Here is a 22332-nt window from a genome sequence, read left to right as displayed (position 1 = left end):
AAACGCATTTGAGACGAGGACCAACAAAGGAAGTATCAATCCTTAAAGAATGGGAAGGGAGGATGCGAAGTTTATTTAGAAGCTTAAGGAAGAAGATAGATACATTGGCTTTATGGATGATTTTTTATCATAGATACCTGACTTAGAATTAGAAGAAATTGTGACACGAAGTAATCTAAAGGAAGGCATGGAAATTTCAAGAAGGATACGATTTAGAAAATGTGGGGGAGGGGTAAAGGAAACAAATTGGCATTATCAAGGATTTAGACGGATTTACTCTAATGTCAAAGTTCAAGATATCTTCTGAAATGTCATTGAAGATACTCTTATAGTTGCTGAATAAATTTATGTAGCAAGTTTAAACGACTACAAAGTCATTGACAAATTTCCATTTTTCAGGGAATTCCTCAGCCAGGCTGCTAATATTTACTGAGAAAACGAGGGTGCATAGGAGATTACTTTGATGTACTACATTGTAGACAGGAAGAGTATTGGAATAAAATCCAGATATTTAACTACTTGTGATCTATTTGATAAGAAGGAGGCGACAGGGAAGAATTAATATTTAATCCAGTGACTAGCTTTTCAACTAATATGTTTTATTTAGCAATATCAAATATTTTTTGGAGATCAATGAAGATTAATTTTAGCTAAGCATTAGGCTATTAAAAAAAACTTTCAGTGGTGTTCACAAGATGAATAAGTTGATGGCAAGTTGAACCGGGTTTGAGGTTCCCGAACTACCACACGTCGGTAAGAGGATGAATTTGTTCCTTGCACCAGTTTGCAAGGAATCCCTCAAACAGCTTCGAGAATGTAGGAGTGAGAAAAATAGGGTGAACACCTTCAAAACCAGGCTCAATATTTCTTTTTTAAAGGGGTTATGAAACATTGCTTCTATATTTGAGGGAATTACCCAGATTTGGCAATCTCCTTGACAAGGACAGACATGGGCGTTGAAAGGAAATTGCTGAAGGCACCAATAACGAGAAAATGGATATCCAGAGGGCAGGCACTTGTTTTTCTTAGTCTCCAAACCTTCTATCAATCACCAAAGGAGAAATAAAAGCTAATGAGCGGAGCAAACCATCAGTTGGTAATTTGTATGACAATACCTGAAGGCTTTGGACAATAGAAGCAAGGATCCTGTTAAGGCTATCGGTGGTAACTTCAGGGAGTTCAGGCAGGTTAAAATTCAGCTGATCAAATCTTCTGACATCCAGCTTTTTAACCTATGAATACTAACTTTTGGTTTGTTTTTAAACAATCTGCCGACCTTATCTATCATCTCCTTCTCACATAATACTTGCAAGTCCTGTACCAGTCATCGTTGGTTTTACATTTTTATGCAGTACATACATACATAAAAAAAAACTATATAGTGGGTTTGACATTTTCCTTCAAATGTCTGAAAAGTTAGTCATCATCAAATAATTTTGAGGCTGTATTTTCAAAAAAAAACTATATAGTGGGTTTGACATTTTCCTTCAAATGTCTGAAAAGTTAGTCATCATCAAATAATTTTGAGGCTGTATTTTCAAAACTTTTGTTTTATAATTACTCAATCTACCTTTCCACTTTTCTTTACTGGGCATATTCCTACTAACTTCTTCAGCACTATGATATCCTACAACTAAAATAGCCGAAAATTCGTTTAGTATGATCCCTGGTTTTGGATTTAGAGCTGAATGCCATTTCTGTCACCAAACGTATTAATGATTGGACTTAATTAATACTGTTCTTAAGTTTTTTAACACTCTAACAACTAAAGTCGAGGTAATATATGTAACATTGTAATTCTCATTCGTTCACTTAAGTTTCGTACTTCAAAAAAGCTTTTCTTTTATCTTCTACAATAATCCTGATTCTAACTTGCTTTCATCGCTCTCAACCTTGTAGGCATGCTCGTTTTAGGGTACTAAGGGTTTTTCAAATGTTGTTTTGATTTCCCAGTGTTTTCAATTCAGTGTAAATTTTAACTTAAACCTTAATCTTTTCGACAGGTGATTCCCCGAACAGTTCTAAAGATCTATTTAAAAAATCTATTGAAGTTTTCAATAGTTTATAAATGTGTTTGAATCGAGAAGCTTATCATCTGTACTCCAGTCTAGAAGAGCAAAAAACTGATTTCAAAAAACTTCTGTGTTAATACCTTAGAGGTTTTCTTTCATTTATTTTTCGTAAGTCTTCATCCCGAGTAGTATATCTATATTCAGTGACCACATCCATTCTGGAGCTCTCATTGAATCTTTAACGTTTTACGAGGTCTTTTCAATCACCGAATCGGTTATGGCACGAAACACCAAAGACCATTACTGCAGTCAAATTCCTGCTATTAAAGAAGAGTTAAACCCATCAGATTGCGGTATACAACAAACTAAAAACTAGAAATCAATAACGAAGCAAGCATTACAATGAAGGAAGAATAGCAGCAACAGATGAAACTTGAGATTCCTTTATTTTGGCAAACGCAAGAACACCGATCCAGACAAGCTGTCACTAATATTGAAATTGTGGAACATTTAAAACCAGTCTTTTTTTAGGATTCTGAGATGGATGGGTGTATAACTTCCTCCTCATCTTGTAAATAAAAATTGACATTCGTGTATAAAAACTACATAGGCAGAAAATATTTAACAAGAAAAAGAAAAAACATGCAAATTACGCTTTGGAAAATCAGCCAAAAATGAAAATTGTGGGTGATTAGTCAAGAAACTTTACTTTTGATAGCTGGATTGTGTTGCATATCAAATTAAAGTGAATCATAAGAGGTTTAAAATGAGCTATTATACAGCTTCCTAGCATCAATGGCTGTATATTTAAATTTATTTTTGGAATTAACAGGCGCAAAAAAAGTGTTTTGAAACGAATTTTCAAAATTAATTTAAAAAAAGAAAACTAAAACAAAACAAAATTTTTGATTTCTGGCCAAGTCTTTCAGACAAACTAATATTACAAAGTTACTGAAACTTATTTTTGGTTGGCTTGATATGGAATATACCCCTCCTATAAATAGTTTTATTCATAAGCCGCAAAGGGAAACAGAAGGATAAAAAAAGGCATAAAACGTGAAAGATCAAGAATCGGATCTTGCGAGGATGGGGAATCTTTCGCAGTACGTTTGCCTGAAGTTGCTTACCACTTTGACCAAATTGTAGCAATGATAAAACTTTTTCCTTAATTACATCTACTTGCAGTTCTGTAATAAAAAAGAAGAGAAAAAACATTAGCGTTAAGCCAAGAGAATAGGAGATAGGAGGGTAAAATATTTACCACGAATCATTGCAGATTGTGCACCCAGCATCCTCTTTTCATTTTGAACATGAGCCAGGATTTTTATGTAAACTCGATACAATTCCACATTATTCTTGTCTAGTCGGCATACTGAAAGAAAAAAGTTTAAATTTACCTTTGTTCCTTTTAGCCCCAGACCTATTTTTAAATATTTGTGTGTCGTGTTTTCAACATGATACTCTTTTTTTATTCTCTTTGTTGTATAGTTGGTTCAATAAAAAATAAAAAAGATAGGATACCAATAGTTGCATCCACCAACATGCAACTTTCTAATATGAAAAATAAATTGCTTTGAATTTATGGATTATCCGTAAACTAAATTGTTTTTTCCTTCATATATTTTACAGTTATTGTATCTTTCGTTGATACATCCACGACTTTCGTAAGTCGTTACGCACCATATTAGTTACGCGCCATTGTAGTTGTGTCCCTGTGTCCCACCTGTGAATATAGATAGATATATTTATATATTTTTAACTACGTAAAACTTGCGGATATACAACATTCTTTGCTGTCCCATTGTCTGTCCATATAAATAGATTGTCAGGTTTGTCAACTCTTGAACATGCAACATAATAATTGTCCATGGGAAAACAATCCGTATTCAGATGTATACCGCATTTTTCTAACGATTGCCCTTGAGCTTTGTTGATGGTGATTGCTAATCGAACATTCCCTGTGTCCCCGTCGTCAAATGCAAATATAATGACGTCAAATACAAAACCACAAACAAACAAACATGTATATATACAACTCATTTATATATATATATATATATATATATATATATATATATATATATATATATATATATATATATATATATATATATATATATATATATATATATATATATATATATATATATATATATATATATATATATATATATAGATACAGTTTCTTTTTTAGTTTTTTCTTTTCTTAGTTTTTTCTTTTTTACTTTTTCTTTTTTTAGGTTCTTCTTTTTATTGATTTGTTTTCTTCAATTTGTCAATGTTCATTCTAATCTCAACACTTTGAAAAATATTTATGTGCCAAGCATGCTAAAGCTCCAACAATTTATAATAAACCTTAAAATTTTGGGTATCTGTTTTAAGGTTTTCGAATTACTTTAATCTATAGTCAAAATATATTGAAATATTTGTGCAATTCCCGTGCCAAGCTTGCTAAGGCTCAATAATTATATTATTACTATCATTACTACTACTACTACTACCACTACTACTACTACTACTACTACTACTACTACTACTACTACTACTACTACTACTACCACTACGACTACTACTACTACTACTACTACTACTACTACTACTACTACTACTACACTACTACTACTACTACTACTACTACTACTACTACTACTACTACTACTACTACTACTGACTACTACTACTACTACTACTACTACTACTACTACTACTACTACTACTACTACTACTACTACTACTACTACTACTACTACTACTACTACTACTACTATTTAGTACTTGAATTTTATATTTAAAAAAACACGTCTCTTATAATTCATTTTTCTTGCTGAAACAAAAATTGCGATAAACATTATTAATAACGTTCAATATATCATAAACACGTTCAATAACGTCATGTTGTTTAGTTATTTGACTCTTTAGGCCAGTCCATACCAGTCCACTAAAAATAATGTACTTTGACTACCTCTTCTTGCGATGCTGCATACTTTAAAGGAGTTTGATTTAATTACTTAAACAAAATGTTTTCCCAAAAATTGCAAACATATATCGCAAAATGGTGCACCTGAATATGACTGACATTGATGAAAAAAGAGCAGCCAAGTCACTGGCCTGGCTTTATAAGCAATTTCGTGCAAAATCATCACGTTTCAGGCCGTGGAGCCCTTGTGGGGATCTGTGACTTGTATTTATTCAACGATTTTTGTTCTTTGTTGGAATATATATCTTTTCTATTATCTTACCATGAGCAAAGAGGAAATGTTATTGGTATTTCGAAGCGTGATATCTCAGGGCAGGGTTGCCACAGTTATGGGTTTTACGTTGTTTTCGTTAATTTTGTTTTTGCTGCCGTGGAGACTTACTTTGCCATTCATTTTCGTTTTGTTTCCATAGACTAAGTATGATATTTTGTTATTTTTTCATGAATTTCCTATGTTGATCCCGTTATAAATGTTACCAACACTACTACTACTACTACTACTAATACTACTACTACTACTACTACTACTACTACTACTACTACTACTACTACTGCTATTACTACTACTATTACTACTACTAATACTACTAACAACTCACCACAACACCAAGCCGCTTGAGGCCAACACAGCTACGCACACTCCTTCTCCATCCCAATATTTTCAATACCTCCCTCTTTAATCTCTCCTAAGAAGTTCACATTTCCTTTCAATCTTTGTTTATTGCATCCTCTTACCCCAGACGAGGACAACCTGCTTTCCATTTACCCGTAGACAGTTGGCCGAAAAGGACAATCTTCGGCAATCTGTCATCCTTCATCCGCAGAACGTGTCCTGACCATCTAAACCTTTCTTTCATTATAGCCCTAGAAAGCGGGATTGAACCATATTTTTCGTGCAGCATACTGTTTGAAATACCATCAGTCAGCTGGATACCCAGCACAATCCGAAGGTAATTTCTCTGGAAAATTTATAGTAAATCTTCATCCAATTTTCGGAGCTCCCATGCCTCAGAGCCATATTTGACCACTGTCATCACTGTTCCTTCCAATATTCTAATCTTGGTTTGCACAATTATCTTCATATTCTTCCTAACTTTTTTTTAATTGTGAAAAAACATCCTGAGCCTTGGCTATTCTATTTTTAATATTTTCACTGATCCCCCCCGTCTTTACTAATAAGACTACCAAGGTAATTGAAGCTGCCCACCTGATCAATCTTTTCGTTATCCAACGTCACCTTTTCATCTTCACTTATTACTAGCGTTAGTGACTTAGACTTCTTAACATTAATTTTCAAACCTATTCTAGCACTTTGAACTCGCAAAACCTCTATGAGTTTGTTCATTTTGCTCATACTTTCATCTAAGATGCTTAAATCATCAGCATAATTTAAGTCCAGGAGAGTTTTTCCTCCCCATTTGATTCCGTGGTCTCCCATTGTCTTCCCCCTGCTCCTTGAGACAAAGTCCATCAAAATGATCCATATAATAGGGGATAGGACACAACCCTGTATAACTCCTGATTTAATACAAAACCAGCTGCTAACCTCATTTCATACCTTAATTTTCGTAGATAGCACCAATCACTTTAATATATTTGTCTGGTTTACAATATAAGGATCAGACTTTTGCTAAAGCTCTTCTATAACAAAGTTGACCGCTAGCTCATAATGTGTGAAACTGAGGACAAAAGATGTTTGACAACTACAGCACTTCTCAATGATTAACCTAAGAGTAAACATTTGGTCGACATATCCTCTACCTTTCCTAAAACCGCACGGTTCTTCTCTTAAAACTTCGTCTACAGCATCTCTCAGTCTCAAAAGTATCATATTACTAAGTAATTTGCTACCTAAAGAGGCCAGAATAATGTCTCAATAACTACGACACTCACTCTTATCACCTTTCTTATAACTAAGGCTTTCGTAAAATCGTTAGGCAATTTGACTTAAAAAAAAAATATACTCATAATCTTCAGTAATTTATTTCTAACTTCAGAGCCACCATATTTAAGAAACTTATTTACCACGCTATGAGCATCTGGAGCCTTATCATTTTGTAATCCTTTTAGTACTGTCGCTAATTCTTCCTCACAAAACAAATCTTCCTTCACATCCAAGGTATCACAAACTTTTTCATTTTTCTCTATATCTTTTCCTCGAACTGAATCTCGGTTTAACAGTTTCTCAAAATATTCCAACCATCTCTGTTTGACTTATTCCTTATCACTAATTATGGCTCTGTTCCTATCTTTAACGTGGAAAAGTCCGGATTGACTACTCCCTCTCAATTTATTAACATGCCAGTACAATATTTTACTATTATGCCGTCTAGCTACATCTTCCAGATCCTAGGTAATTTTATACATGACCTCCACTTCACAGCTCCTTAGTTCATATTTTAATACTTTCTCCACTTTCTTTACATTCCTTTTGTTTTCATATGATCTATCGCTCAGATAATTCTTGTACAAATCCCTTCTCCTCTCAATTAAACATAAAGCTTTTACCCTAATATTCATAGCTGCAGTCTTAACTTTCTTCCGTAAGAAACCATCATTAACTTCACAAGTTGTTTTTTTTAAATTATTCCAACCATCTTCCACATTGTCAAATTTGAGACTCTCAAGTAAAGTGTTCCTGGAAGGTTTCTGTAAAATTCTCATCCTAAGGTCTACCAACATCAAAACTTCCCGGGAGGTAGATACCCTTCAAAGTTTCAGCTTTAGATTAACCCTAGACACTACTAGATAGTGATCTTTACTTTTAACATCAACAACAACACTCCTATATACCCTAGTATCTTGTATTTATCCTGCCAGTCTTTGGTTTACTATAGGCTAACGTAACCAATAAGGTTTGCCTTACCATCACGCGAGTACCATTTCAACTTATGGGCCATTTTATGTCCAAATACCGCATTGGTTATAACTAGATTATTATACCTACGAAATTTCAAAAGTCTGTAGCCATTACTTTTTTCTTCTCCTAAACCAAATTTACCTAGGCCAGGGTACCATCTATCCCTATTTCTACCGACCTGTGCGTCGAAATCTCTAAGTAAAAACACGATATTTATACCTGGGACCCCGTCTATTTGCTCCTGTAACTGTAAGTAAAATTCACTAGTATCTCCGTCACTCGGTTCAACAGGGGCATATACTACTATAACTGATACCCTGAATTTTTTAGTCATAAAATGAGCAACTGGTTTTTTGTTACTAATACCTAACCAGTCTAAACAAGATTTAGCACCTCCCTTAATCATCATGAGTTCCCTGTCGATGTACCCCATCCTTCCTCTCTGAGTAAACAAATTCGATATCACCTAATTTCACGCTTCCTACCCCTGAGATATGAGTCTCTGAAACCCCTAATAAGTCCAGTTCGATTCAATCGAGTTCGTCAGTAAAATGTCAATACAATAGTCGTTTTTTATCGCCGTAACATTCGAAGTTCCAACTTTCATGTTATTTAAATCATCAAAACTATTTTGGCCTCAGGAAAAGCATTGAACCCGGATACCAGTGCACGACGGGGATCAAGATGTCTTCTGAAGTCTACACCGAAGTGCTTAAGCCGGCCTAGAATCGGATAGTAAGAAGTCCCTAGGACCTCCAGTACGAATGGAGGCTTTGCGGAATCCCGGGCCCATTTTGGTCACAACATGGTTTTCAGCACTTGGTGATGCTCTTCTATCAACAGGAATCGAAATCCTGCAAAAACAGTACCAAGCCTATTACCTCCGACTCATTATAAATTCATACCTACAAATATTATGCTACTACAGGGAGGCAGCCCATAGTAAATGAATTAGCTAGGAAAAGGTTTTTCAGCCCGAAAACGCCCGTCAAAACAGACGAAGCCCAGAAGAATTATGCATTAATGAGAATCCCTTGTGAATGCTCTACTAATTTCACCTATTACTGAGAGAAGGTTTGTAACTCACGGGACGTATGGACACGTCGGTAGGCCTTTCCTCCTCCAACTGTATTTACGGCCCCTGGCAAGGGTACGCAAGTTTCTATTATGAACCCCCCCCCCCCCCCCAGGGACATGGTCCCCCCTCCTATGGAGGTATCCTACATATCTGTAGGGCGTTCCCCTAACACCCCCTGGGGACGCGCTGAATGGCCTGGAGAAGGCCCCTAAAGAGCAGTAGACTCAAAAAGCTTTTTTTTGAAAAGAACCTAGGTGCTCATATTTATATGTTTGTTTCGGAGGGCTAATCAAGAAAGCCCTTTAGCTGATTCGATGGCATGCAGCCCCCTAGCTGAGAGCCACATGAGTCTGGGGACCGTTAAACAAATCATCTCATTGTAATATCTAAATTTCAGACGCCAGATGAGGCGGGAAACACTTCGATATATGCCATGATATATATAGCCATGATATCTATCGCAGTAATATACGGTTATACAAGAAGAAATTAATAGGATGAATAATACACTGTTATTGTTACTGATTTACTACTACTACTAATAACTCACTGCAGTACCAAGCCGCCTGAGGCCAACACAGCTACGCACGCTCCTCCTCCAACCTAATCTATTTAAAGCCTCCCTCTTTACACCCTCCCAGGAAGTTCCCATTTCCTTTAAATCCTTATTTATGACATCCTCCCAACCCAGACAAGGACGACCTGCTTTCCGTGTAGCCCCAGACGGTTGGCCAAAAAGGACAATCTTCGGTAATCTGTCATCCTTCATCCGTAGAACGTGGCCTAGCCATCTCAACCTTTCTTTCATTATAGCCCCAGAAAGCGGGATTGAACCACACTTTTCGTACAACCTACTGTTTGAAATACGGTCAGTCAGCCGGGTACCCAGAACAATCCGTAGGCAATTTCTCTGGAAAACATCTAATAAATTTTCATCTGCTTTTCGGAGTGTCCATGCTTCAGAGCCATATTTGACCACTGTCATCACTGTAGCTTCCAATATTCTAATCTTGGTTTGTAGGCTTATCTTTCTATTCTTCCAAACTTTTTTTAACTGTGAAAAAACACCCTGAGCTTTAGCTATTCTACTTTTAACATCTTCACTGCTCCCACCATCTTTACTAATAATACTACCAAGGTAACTGAAGCTCCCAACCTGATCAATCTTTTCGTTACCTAAGGTCACCTGTTCATCTTCACTTATTCCTAACCTTAGTGACTTAGTCTTCTTAACATTAATTTTCAAGCCTATTTTAGCACCCTGAACTCGTAAAACCTCTAAAAATTCATTCATTTTGCTCACACTTTCATCTAATATGCTTAAATCATCAGCATAATCTAAGTCCAGGAGCGTTCTTCCTCCCCATTTGATTCCATGGTCTCCAATTGCCTTTCCTGTGCTCCTTAAGACGAAGTCCATCAAAATGATCCATATAAAGGGGGATAGAACACAACCCTGCTTAACTCCTGATTTAATACAAAACCAGTTGCTAACCTCATTTCCTACCTTAACCGCAGCAGTATTATTCTCGTACATAGCGCAAATCACTTTAATGTATTTTTCTGGTATACCATATAACGATAAGACCTTTGTTAACGCTGTTCTATCAACAGAATCGAAAGCTTGCTCATAATCGATAAAACTAAGGACCAAAGGTGTTTGACAACGAAGGGACTTCTCAATTATTAACCTAAGAGTGAAAACATGGTCGACACATCCTCTACCTTTTCTAAAACCGCATTGTTCTTCCCTTAAAACTTTGTCTACAGCATGTCTCAGTCTAAAAAGTATCATATTACTCAGTAATTTGCTACCTACAGAGACCAGACTAATGCCTCGATAATTCCGACATTCACTCTTGTCACCTTTCTTATACAGTGGTTTAATTAAGGTTTTCCTAAAATCATTGGGTACTTCCCCTTTTTCAAAAATCATGTTCATAATCTTCAGTAGCTTATTCCTAACCTCAGAGCCACCATATTTAAGGAACTCATTAATCATACTATCAGCACCTGGGGCCTTATTATTTTTTAATCCTTCTAGTACTGTCGCTAATTCTTCCTCACTAAACAAATCTTCCTTCACATCCAAGGTATCACAAACTTTTTCATTTTCATCTATATCTTTTCCTGCAACTGTATCTCGGTTTAGCACATTCTCAAAATGTTCCACCCATCTTTCTTTAACTTTTTCCTTATCACTAATTGTGACCCCATTTCTATCTTTAACTGGGACTAGTCCGGATCGGCTACTCCCTTTCAATTTATTAACATGCCAGTATAATATTTTACTATTATGCCGTCTAGCCGCATCTTCCAGATCCTCAGCAATTTTATCCATCGCCTCCATTTCACATCTCCTTAGTTCATATTTTAATGCTTTCTCCACTTTCTTTACATTCCTTTTGTTTTCATACGACCTATCGCTCAGATAATTCTTATACAAACCCCTTCTACTCTCTATTAAACCTAAAGCTTTTTCACTAATATTCCTAGTTGCTGTCTTAGCACTCTTCCCTAGGACACCATCAGCAACTTCACAAATTGTTTTTCTGAAATTATTCCATCCATCTTCCACATTGTCAAATTTTAAACCCTCAAGTTTAGTACTCAACTGTTCCTGGAATTTTTTTCTCAGATTTTCATCCTGAAGTCTACCAACATCATAACTTCCCGGGAGGGAGTTACTCTTCCGAAATTTCAGCTTTAAATTAACCTTAGACACTACTAGATGGTGATCTTTACTTTTAACATCAATAACGGCACTCCTATACACCCTAGTATCTTGTATTGATCCTGCTAGTCTTCTGTTTACAATAACATAATCAATAAGGTTTGCTGTCTTACCATCACGTGAATACCATGTCAACTTATGGGCCATTTTGTGACCAAACACCGCATTGGTTATAACTAGGTTGTTATACCTACAAAATTGCAACAGCCTATAGCCATTACTGTTTTCTTTTCCTACACCAAAATTACCTAGGCTAGGATACCATCTATCCCTATTTCTACCAACCTGGGCATTAAAATCTCCTAGCAAAAACACCATATTTCTACCTGGTACCCTGTCTATTTGCTCCTGTAACTGTAAGTAAAATTCATCTGAGTCACTAGTATCTCCATCAGTTGGTTCAATGGGGGCATATACTACTATAACTGATACCCTAAACTTTTTAGTCATAAAATGAGCAATTAGTATTCTATTATTAATACCTTCCCAGCCTAAACAAGACTTAGCAGCTTCCTTATTCATCATGAGCCCTACTCCCTGTCTATGTACCCCATCCTTCCTTCCTGAGTAAACAAATTCTATGTCACCTAATTTCATGCTTCCTACCCCTGGGATATGAGTTTCTGAAACTCCTAATAAATCCAGTTCAAACCGTCTGAATTCGTCAGTCAAAATGTCGATGCGATAGTCATTTTTTAACGTCGTAACATTCCAAGTTCCAATTTTCATGTTCTTTAAATCTTTGAAATTATTTTGGCCTCAAGAAAAGCAGTGATCCCGGATACCAGTGCAGGATGGGGACCAACATATCTTCTCAAGTCTACACCGAAGCGCTTAAGCCGGCTTAGAACCGGACAGCAAGAAGTCCCTGGGACCTCCAGTAAGTTGGAGGCTTTGTGCAATCCTGGGCCCATCTTGGTCACAACATGGTTTTCAGCACTTGGCGATGCTCTTCTATCAACAAGAGTCGAAATCCTGCACAGACAGTCCCAAGCCTATTACCTCCGACTCATTATATATTCATGCCTACAAATATTATGCTACTACGGGGAGGCAGCCCATAGTAGATAAATTAGCTAGGAAGAGGTTTTTCAGCCCGAAAACGCCCATCAAAACAAACCAAGCCCAGAAAATTATCCAATAATCAGAATCCCGTACGAGTGCTGTGTTGTTTACTAAGCTATAATTTCCTCGAGGGGCGCCACTCCTCAAGTGGGAAAAATTGACCGCAAGTTTCCCAGTCTTGCAGGTACCCCGAAAGGGTCGAGGCAGCCCTTTACAGAGGCCGTTGTCCATAAATCTGGATCTTACGCCCTGCCGCAGTTGTCCTCCTATAGAGGATCCTCCCACGATGGTGTTCTGCTTCACCATGCAATTTAACCCATTACTGGGAGAAGGTTTGTAACTCATCTGACGCGTGAACACGGCAGTTGGCCCTGCTGAGTGTACATTTGAGGGGCCTTTTTCCTCCTCCACCTGAAATTATGACCCCCAGGGGAGGGTTTCCCAGTTTCTATTATGGGCCCCACTGGGACAAGGTCCTACTTGGCCTAAGCCTCCTATGGAGCTACTCTACCTATCTATAGGGCTTACATATATACATATATATATATATATATATATATATATATATATATATATATATATATATATATATATATATATATATATATATATATACATACATATACATACATATACATACACACATACATATACACATACACACATATACACATACATACACATATACTCACTAACGTGCAAATATATACCCTGAATTGGTATAGGCTAGGTCTGTATATGGTGAATATTAATTTCCTTTCTGATGCAAATGCACAATAACTTTGGATTCAGGATGCAATTCTGACTATAGAGATAAGTATTTTTCTTACTTGAAGTGTATGTGCAGAATTAGAAATTCTGCTGGTACTACAAAAGTAGACCTAAGTAGCCAATTTAGCCTGTCTGAAACATCTCACAAGCCAACACCTTATAAAAAACACCTTTGATAATTTAAATGAATAAGAAAACTTATTAGAAATTCTGCTGATACTGCAAAAGTAGACCTAAGTAGCCAATTTAGCCTGTTTGAAACATCTCACAAGCCAACACCCTATAGAAAACACCTTTGAGAATTTAAATGAATAAGAAAACTTATTAGAAATTCTGCTGATACTGCAAAAGTAGACCTAAGTAGCCAATTTAGCCTGTTTGAAACATCTCACAAGCCAACACCCTATAGAAAACACCTTTGAGAATTTAAATGAAGAAGAAAACTTATTAGAGACTCTGCTAATACTGCAAAAGTAGACCTAAGTAGCCAATTTAGCCCGTTTGAAACATCTCACAAGCCAACACCCTATAGAAAACACCTTTGACAATTCAAATGAATAAGAAAACTAGTTAAAAACTCTGCTAATACTGCAAAAGTAGACCTAAGTATCCAATTTAGCCTGTTTGAAACATCTCACAAGCCAACACCCTATAGAAAACACCTTTGACAATTTAAACGAATAAGAAAACTAGTTAAAAACTCTGCTAATACTGCAAAAGTAGACCTAAGTATCCAATTTAGCCTGTTTGAAACATCTCACAAGCCAACACCCTATAGAAAACACCTTTGACAATTTAAATTGGGTTTACATGGGGACATGTGTCCCCGTCGTCATTTATATATCCCCCTGTGCCCCCCGGCGTCACCGTTGTAGTTGTGTCCCTGTGTCCCGGTCGTCATTTATATTCCCTGTGTCCCGGTGTCCCAGTCTGTAATTTCTCTTTGAGTGTCCCGGTCGTCATTTATATTCCCTGTGTCCCGGTCGTCATTTGTGTCCCGGTGTCCCGGTCTGTAATTTCGTCAGTCGACAAACATGACGTCACTCGACAAACATTTTTCGCTGTCCCATTGTCTGTGCACACAAATAGATTGTCAGGTCCACCGACCCCCGAACACGCAACATACACTCGTCCATGGGAAAAACAATCCGCATCCAGATCCATACCTCATCACTCCAATGACTTTACATATATAGATATTTTGTATTTATTATATGATCAAGTGGTCGAGATTTTTTCTCTTTTAGGCCACTTTCATTACTTTATGATAATACCATGTTTTATATTGGAACATTTTCTCACATGATATCTCACATTCAAACAATTTTTGATGATTAACTTAAAATTATAGAATTTGAGAATTAGGGATCCTTTGAGAATTAAAATCCGCTTTAACAATTGATTTATCCGATTAAGCAACTGATAAATGGAGATATTCTTACAATATTTACTTCAGAATGAAAAATTCTAGTTGAAATTTAGGCAGGTAAAGGAATTGAATTAGTCTCTAGATTCCCATGGTTATATCTCTGACTCTCACTAGCTAAAAAAAGGAAATAAAAAAAGGCTTATTTTAATAGGGCTCCATTGGAAAATGTTGATGTGAAATGATTTAGGTTTTTCTCAGGAAAGAGAGAGAGAGAGGGGGGGAAAAGAATGTAACTCCATTTCATTCTAGCTAAAATTTTCTAAATGGAATTTAGCAATCTATAAATAAACAAAATTGCAAAATAGTTCCTTCAAAATAGAAAATCCTGGCATAATTTCGGTAAGGGATGGGATCGAATCATTGAGTCAATTTGACTTTCACTAACTCCTCGAAGAAAAAACTTAAATAAAGACTAATCTTCGTGCTAATTTTTTTTTTTAATTTCATTGAAATTGACGCTGTGAATGGATTTTGAAGAATTCTGTTTTTTGAAGAATTAAAATCTATTTATCAAAACTCCTGAGACATTTCCTTCAAAATGGAAAAATATGACCAAACTTCCGGTAATTATTTAGGAACTTCACCCCATTTTTAGACCCCTTGAACGAACGAGAAAAGATTTTACCCTCAAAATACCTCTGGCGAGCTCAGCTCTCACATTACCGAAATTGGTATTCTTGAAGCGAAGAATAATGCAATACAGAAGAAAATTGCAAAAAACAGAAAGTCTTGATAAAAGGAAATTGATAAAGGCCAATAAAAAAAAAAATAATGAAGCACCGTAAAAAAAAGTCTGCAGGTCAACAAAAATAATAAAGGCACAAATTTTTTTTTTAAAGTAATAAGGATTTACAGAAAATAAACGACATACGGAGTTAAAACGGAGTAAATAATATGAAACTGAGTTACATGTTAACATTAGAAGCAAGAAAACGGTATAGACTTCGAAAGATATACAGATCATACCAAAACCACATAAATGTCGCTTACAGCGAAAACAGTTTTTTTTTGGAGAACCACACTTCCCCATATGTTTCATGTTTTTTGAGCCTTGAACCATTTTCAGGTAATTTCGTGCAGAGTACTCACCTAAGGTGCTGCGGCATCTCGTGATAAACATCTTTAAATAGTTCTGTCCAATTCGGTTTTAGCTTCTTTTCAGCACGTGCAAATGCTTGCAAAACCTCTTTTTGCAGACTTCTGAAAACTGATAATAACAAACATTCGAAATAATTAAAATCCAGACACATTTTTCAGCATCTGAGAAAAAATCGCATCCGAAATTTAGCATCTGAAATTCAACTTAACTTTTCCTTTTAAAATCCCAGGAAATCTTCAAGCTTCGTATCCTACATCACCAGCAAACGCATTCGATTTTACAGAAATTTCTTGTCTGGAGAGCATCTTCCTCCATCGGCTGGACTTGGGTCAAAGGCCAAATTTCCGAGAAGTACAGCATAACACTGCCTAGAGCCGCAGAGTAGATACGTGTTCTGGTGAGGTGGTTAATCTGGATTTGTGAAATATTTAAGCGTGTCAATGAGCATCTATGGTGTTTCTTTTCACCACCAACCGGTTGTTTTATTCATTTTCTAGTTGTTTTTTTTTCTAGTCTAGTTCTAGACCTTCTTGTTTATCCGTTATAAAAAAAAATTGTTTGTTTAAATAAAGTTTGTTTGTTATAGTTTTGTATTATTACTGGCTTCACAGCTCCATCACAGGTGATGATATGCCGCTTTGGTTCTGTTGCTCATTTGGAAGTCATTTCAAAGCCACCTAGTGCACTCTTTAATGACACCCAAAATGAGCGGAGTTAAACTGCTTCGTTCATAAAGAATCGTACTTATAAATCCTATCTTAAATTTAATCACTCATGAATGGTAAGGTGATTTTTGATGTTTAATTCAATTTAACTGTTGCTTCCCTTCAGGTAATCACGAATACTGAATTATTAAACATGTGTATCCTACATAGATGGCAATAGGGGTCTTATCTTGCAATAAAACTGCTAGAATCCTTAATTTTACTGTTTTGAATGATGTGCGGTTTTAGCGTGTTTTTTTCTTGGACAATGGGAACTGACGTTTTTATAATAATAGACATAATTCCCTTTAAAACTGAGTCCTGAATTTGGAGGATAAGAGTATATACATAACCCTTTGACGTAAAAGTGACTGGCTAAAAAAATTCCAGAACTGGGAAAGTAGTCACAAAGTAGTCTGAAATACCGAAACAATATTTAATTCCCCTCTTAGAACTCCGTCTACATTAAGATATTATAAAAAAATTTATTTGGCAGTTTTACCCATATTTGGGCCTTTATTGCAACGCATACTTACGTTTTCCGTAAAGTAACGATGCTGAATGATAGTCGTCAGATTTAAGAGCTTCATTAAGCTGTTCTTCAATCACTTCTCTGCTTACAGGTATCATCATCTGAGCAAGCTTCCTAAATTGACGAGCCCCTTCGTCATTACCAATTATTTCATAGAGACTGGCAAGAAGAGTGTACAACTCATGAGACTTGGGAGCTGGAAAGATAGAAAGAAGTTGAATTACACACACATGTCTGCAATACGAATCAACCCCATCAGCAAATCTTAAACAAGGTGCAGAATGTTAAATATTAATAATAGTATCATTCTTTTTAGAATGGAACTAATATACTTTATTTGCTTAAATTGCTAAAACCAAGGATAAGAACGCCAAATATACACAAAAAGAGAAGAGAGTTCAACAAAACCGAGCAGCAGCCTTTAGCAACAGCTAATAATAAAATAGTTAATGGTATGACTTGGGAGTGTTGAAAAGTTTTTAGTTTTAGTATTCTCGGCATGGGGGATACCAAAGAGCTACCTTGTCCCGCTTTAAGGGGTTTCACTTCAGGTATAATTTTGTTCGGTTAAACCCACGTACGTAAATCCCAATTGTAACTCAACTGTCTGGCCTGGTAGTCGAAGATGGTTTAAATTTATACCAAAGCGTGGTATTAACTATTGGAAGTAATACTAAATCCAAGACTTCCCAGGCAGTTTTAAGCAGCAGGTGTAACCCTATAATTATTGCCTACAGAATTCTCATTTGGATAGTATTGCCAGCTACTCTTATACCGGTAGCTTACACTTTTTATGTAACCCACAACCCTTACTGATAAAAACTTATGGATAGACCATTTCTTGCGCCCAATCAAGCCCATATAAAGAAATACCAAGAAACAATCTCCAGGCGTTAGCTACTTATAATAAATGTTATTCGATAAAAAAAAAAATGCAGCAAAAAAGGACAAGAACTGGAACTGTATAAAAAGTTACTTCGGGATTCTTCCAAGCTTTTTTCGACTGTGAAAAAACGCTCTGGGTCTTGGCTATTCCACTTTATACATCTTCGCTACATCCTCCATCTGTACTAACAATATTGCCTAAGCAAGTGAAGCTATTCACTTGTTCGGTCTTCTCGTTACAGAAGATCGCCTCTTCATTTCATTCAACTTCAGTCTAAGTTTTCTTAATATTAGTCTTCTTAGCACTGATCACTTTAATGTATTCATCTGATATACCATACACAAATAGGGCCTTCACTAAAGCTCTTTTATGGGCTGAACCCAATGCTTTTTCATAGTCTTAAAACTAAGAACCAAAGGGGCCTGGTGATTCTAACATTTCTCAATTATTAACACACTTTTCTTAAAACTATATCTACAGGATCTCTTAGTCTATTGCGTATGCAACCTAATGTCTCTATAATACATAAGAAATTGTCTGGATTTATCTTTGTTATGAGCTTGAATTATTTAGCCATTTTAATTCTAGTTCGTCTTATAGTCCATTTGCCCATTCACAATGATTTATGTTATTTAAAAGTTTGTGTAAATTATTAATTTTTAAACCTTCCCATTTTAGGTTTAATTTATTCATTGAAGTAATTTCTGTTCGTTGTAAGTTTGAATTATTGCAAGAATTTAATCCTACTCGTCACTTTTCTGGAAACCTTTTCTACTCGTCACTTTTCCAGAACCTTTTCTGGAATTTTTTTTAAAAATTAATCAATAAGCAGTCACATAATACCATATAAGTTACTGTTGCCGGCATGTTATAGAATGTGTTAAGAGAACCCAAAATTCCTAAGAAACAAGTCTCAGCCTAGTCATGTTTATTATATCATAGGCAGTACAATACTACTCTTAAAGTAAAGGGCGAAGTGGCATCAATTTATTATTATTTTTTAATAATAATCCGGGGGGAATGAGCCCCGAGAAATTAAAAATTCTAGTGCCCTTTTAAGAGTCGAAAGGAATTGGAGGGCATCCAACCGCCTGCATACCCTTCTAGCGACCCCTTCCCCCGCAATCCCCAAGACATTAAGCTGAAACGGTTAGAGAATGTTTAGGGGATACGAACTAATCAAAAGACTTTCTGTGCATCCATGTAGACAAAAGGACACATCTGCAAAATCTTAGCAACGGCTACAGTAAGCAAGTAAGTAATTTTACTGCCCAAAAATTCGCACAGAATTAAAACAGAGTATAACAAAGAAAAAAAAGAGAAAAGTCACAATTGAGAACACCACCAAACGTATTTACACATTGTGTAAATTAGCAAAACTACTTGTACAGGATGTCTAGTCACGGGTTCGCTCTTCCCTTAGCGTTTTTCAGAAAATTCTCGGCGATACGGTTAACAGGGATTGTTAGATCGGATACACCATAATTACCCATGATATAGGAGTTACTTGTCCATGGTGGAAGTCTCAGAAGGAACTTGGATAATCGAAAAAACAGAACTCTCACTTTTGCACACTGAGCGGACGACAGGCATTTCCAAAAAGGTGCTACGTAAAGTACATGTGAAAGGGCAATAGCATTATACAGCGACGTAAGATATTTACGGCAGAACCGATGTCTGTTACCAATAATTGCCCTGTACGCAATCCAGACTTTCACTTTTACGTGGTGCACAAGCACCGTCCAGGTGGATTGGAGGCTTCGGCCGATGGGTAAACCAAGGTGAGTAATACTCTCAGATGGCTTCACAACTGAATTGCCCAAAGGGATTTTTTCGTTGCAGTGCTGCGCATTGAAAAACAAGACGGCAGACTTTTACATATCAAACGACAATCCTACGTTATTGTATTCCCTATTCAACACATCAAAATTCTTCGATAACCAATCGGCAGACCTGTTCAAATTATGTAAGTCGTCAGAATACGTCATCAACGAAACATCAATCCCTTTTGAAACACAACACTTTGCTACTCGGGCTTGCGCCGACAGAACACTATTGTTGTACAAGTTCAGAGATACAACCAAACTTTACCTGACTCCTTTACGGACCGGCAAAACAGCAGATTCGACCGGATTTGAGGGTATTGTGAATTGCGCTCTAAGGTTACTGTACATATAATATAATACTCTGACAATACACAAATATAGCCCTTGTTTTGTACGCATCTAGAAAGATCTGCGCGTGCACCGACGAGTCGAAAGCCAAGCTCACATCAAAAGAGCCAATAATTAGTAGATCACCCGTTGCCTCAGAATCAGACAAAATAGCAGCAAGGGCGAGCAGAAGGTCAGCGCAACCGAGCCCTAACGTATAACCAAACTGGAGGTTTGGTATTTGGCAACAGTGTCAAACATTTAACAATATAAGCATTTCTAGAACCTTGCATAAAACTGTTGACACTGTAATTGGGCGATACGAGGAGCATATGTTAGATGACTTCCCTTTTTTCATGATGGGCGTAAGTTCCCTTGTACAGAAAACATCGCGTACAAAACCAACTACAAGTATGACCTGGTATAATAATGCTGACATTCCATACAAAACCATTCACAAGGTGAAGTGCACACAAACCGTCAACTCCGCGCGATTTTTTTCTTTTTCAGCCTCAAGGCATTCGTAATTGCGTTCGAAACAGATACGGTCCAGTCTGGAAAACTCGAGTTTGATAGCACAGATTGAAGTGTTAAGTTGGTGTTAACACCTTTGGTAAAGGTATTAAGTTGAAACTGTCGGGGTCTGTTTAGGGTATCGTGAAATCAACACTATGTGTATCGTGACTGTCACAATGGCGTATCGACAATACCTCAGGGACGGCTAACGGCATTCAGTTCAAAATTCCAGGTAATTTTGAGGGCCATGTTATACAAATTCAAGAAGTACCATGCGCATCCATATTTTCAAAGGGTTCATCAGCAATATACCAGGAACGAACAAGGATATCAGTTTGAAACTTTCAGGGAATAATGAGGGGCATACTGAACTAATTAAAATACATAATGTATATCCAGGTTGTCAAAAGGGCGCAACTGCAGTATTTTACCAGCAACCAAGCGTATTTAGCAGAGATTTTCAAGGAGCTTAGTGGAGAGCGTTGACAAAAACCAAAAGAAACAATGTGCATATGGGTTGTCAAAAGGGCGGATCTGCAATATCTCAAGTTTATAAGACCATACTGCCTTTCCATGACGAAAGTATAACAGTTCAAAATAGGGATGAATCCTTTTAATCGACAGTGAACAGATATGAAATTTTTAACTGGGTATTTCGAACACATATACAGTGTTCATCATCAGAAGTAAAACGAGTTTTACTGCTGATGATGAACACTGTATGTTTGTCCAAAATATAAAGTTAACAAGAGCGAAGAGCTCATATGGCACTTGTGACGAGGTCGGAAGAGCAAAGAGCTCATATGGTATGAGCCCTAGCAAAATTTTAAGAATCAATACATTACTTTAAAAGGAAAATCAGACGCTTAATGCCGGTTGGGATTAAAAATGAGAGCTCTGAGTCACGAGGTCCGTCTAAATGTCAAAATCGATTAAAATACGATCACCCAATCGTAAGATAAAACCACCTCAATTATTCTAAGTTTTCCTCTCCCTTCATCCCCCCAGATGGTCGAATCAGGGAAAATGACTTTATCAAGTCAATTTGTACAGCTCCCTGACACACTTGCCAATTTTCATCGTCCTAGCACGTGCAGAAGCACCAAACTCGCCAACGCACTGAATCCCACCCCCTAACTCCCCCAAAGAGAGCGGATCCAGTTCGGTTACGTCAATCATGAATCTACGACGTTTATAAGCGTTTTCCAAAATTTCCGGTTTCCCCCTCCAACTCCTCCAATATCAACAGATCTGGTCGGGATTTCAAATAAGAGCTCTCAGACATGAGTTCTTTCTAAATATCAAATTTTATTAAGATCCAGTCACCTGTTCTTAACTTAAAAATGCCTCGATTTTTCTAATTTTTCCCAATTAACAACCTGCAGCTCCCCCAAAGAGAACGGGTCCGTTCCAATTATTTCAATCACGTATCTATAACTTGTGCTTATTCTTCCCATCAAGTTTCATCCCGATCTCTCCACTCTAAGCGTTTTCCAAGATTTTCGGTTTCCAACAT

At 36.7% G+C, this 22332-nt stretch overlaps 1 protein-coding gene and 1 long non-coding RNA gene across 2 annotated transcripts in view; one reads left to right on the top strand and one right to left on the bottom strand.

Moving 5' to 3' along the window:
* Positions 1-22332, bottom strand: part of LOC136041795 (general transcription factor 3C polypeptide 3-like) — a gene marked incomplete at its 5' end in the record, with an annotated part of 171234 nt that overhangs the window by 105334 nt on the left and 43568 nt on the right. The window contains 2 exon segments of the mRNA XM_065726550.1: positions 3274-3384; positions 17266-17457. Coding sequence (XP_065582622.1) covers positions 3274-3384; positions 17266-17457 — 303 coding nt within the window.
* LOC136041796 (uncharacterized) overlaps positions 17277-22332 on the top strand; it is a 28934-nt gene continuing 23878 nt past the window's right edge. The window contains exon 1 of the long non-coding RNA XR_010621103.1: positions 17277-17535. This is a non-coding gene — a long non-coding RNA (uncharacterized LOC136041796). The remainder of the gene's footprint in view (positions 17536-22332) is intronic.

This window comes from Artemia franciscana, unplaced genomic scaffold (assembly GCF_032884065.1).
Source record: "Artemia franciscana unplaced genomic scaffold, ASM3288406v1 PGA_scaffold_38, whole genome shotgun sequence".
NCBI lineage: Eukaryota > Metazoa > Arthropoda > Branchiopoda > Anostraca > Artemiidae > Artemia > Artemia franciscana.
The sequence above is the reverse complement of the archived record's forward strand: the minus strand, read 5'-3'. Positions and strand labels throughout refer to the sequence as shown.